Source organism: Apaloderma vittatum, unplaced genomic scaffold (assembly GCF_000703405.1).
Source record: "Apaloderma vittatum isolate BGI_N311 unplaced genomic scaffold, ASM70340v1 scaffold18767, whole genome shotgun sequence".
NCBI classification, from domain to species: domain Eukaryota; kingdom Metazoa; phylum Chordata; class Aves; order Trogoniformes; family Trogonidae; genus Apaloderma; species Apaloderma vittatum.
In genome coordinates this window covers 1-801 of record NW_009728014.1, presented here as the reverse complement: position 1 = coordinate 801, position 801 = coordinate 1, and the positions used below count along the sequence as shown (strand labels likewise).

The window sequence follows — 801 nt, the reverse complement described above, 5'->3', positions numbered from 1 at the left end:
AGGGGAATGAGTTCATTCAAAGTGGAGGTCTCCAGTGACAGAAAGGAGTTTGTCTCACAAAACCACGGAAGACATCCTAACAGGTGTCCATGTGCCTGTTCCATAAAGGAAGCAGGGCCAACAGGTCCCCACTAGACTAACTTGGTGGGGCTCACAGCCCAGAGGAGCACAAGAGAAAAAGGACACAAGAGCAAAATGAGAGTGGAAGAGAGGAAAGGCAGGCATGGGCTGTGCCTTCGGACAGCCCAGATTGGCACCATGCCTTTAAAAAGGGAGCTAGGGTTGCTCAGCAACTCTGAAAGTGAAAAGATTATGCTCCACTCCCCATCCAGTACCATCTTGTCGGTTCCTGGGGGCCTTCCCTAGGTCCAGCAGCAAGCAGCAGCTTTAGCAGGGGAGGCACCTCCTGCCACAGTTGAGGCCGCTGATGCCGGAGAATTGGTTGGACTCTCCCTCCGAGCTCAGGATGCTGCCAACGGCAGCAGAGGTGGAGTTGCCCACAGCGGTGTTCTGTGGGAAGGAGCTGAGGATGGGTCCGGGCAGGGTCACCACCACGGGAGAAGGCTGGATGACGACTCTGGAGTCCTGGCACTGCTGGACACAGGGCTCATTGCAGCTGTTGGCCAGTGGGGTTGGGCCGCAGGGCCGACAGGGCAGGCACGAGTTGTAGCAGGACATGTCTTGGGGCTTGAGGTGCACCTGGGAGAGAGGGCAGAAAGAAGCAGATAAGAAGGGTCACCTCACTATGACAGAAAAAAAGCCAAACACTAGAGACAAGAGCTGCAAAATCTTTAAGGGAGG

General features: G+C 55.4%; 1 protein-coding gene across 1 annotated transcript; it reads right to left on the bottom strand.

The window, feature by feature from the left end:
* Nucleotides 1–387: 387 nt before the first annotated feature.
* LOC104269780 (feather beta keratin-like) lies at nucleotides 388–678 on the bottom strand. Its single transcript, XM_009873932.1, has one exon. The coding sequence runs from the start codon at nucleotides 676–678 to the stop codon at nucleotides 388–390; it is 291 nt and encodes a 96-aa protein (XP_009872234.1).
* Between the last annotated feature and the right edge of the window lie 123 nt (nucleotides 679–801).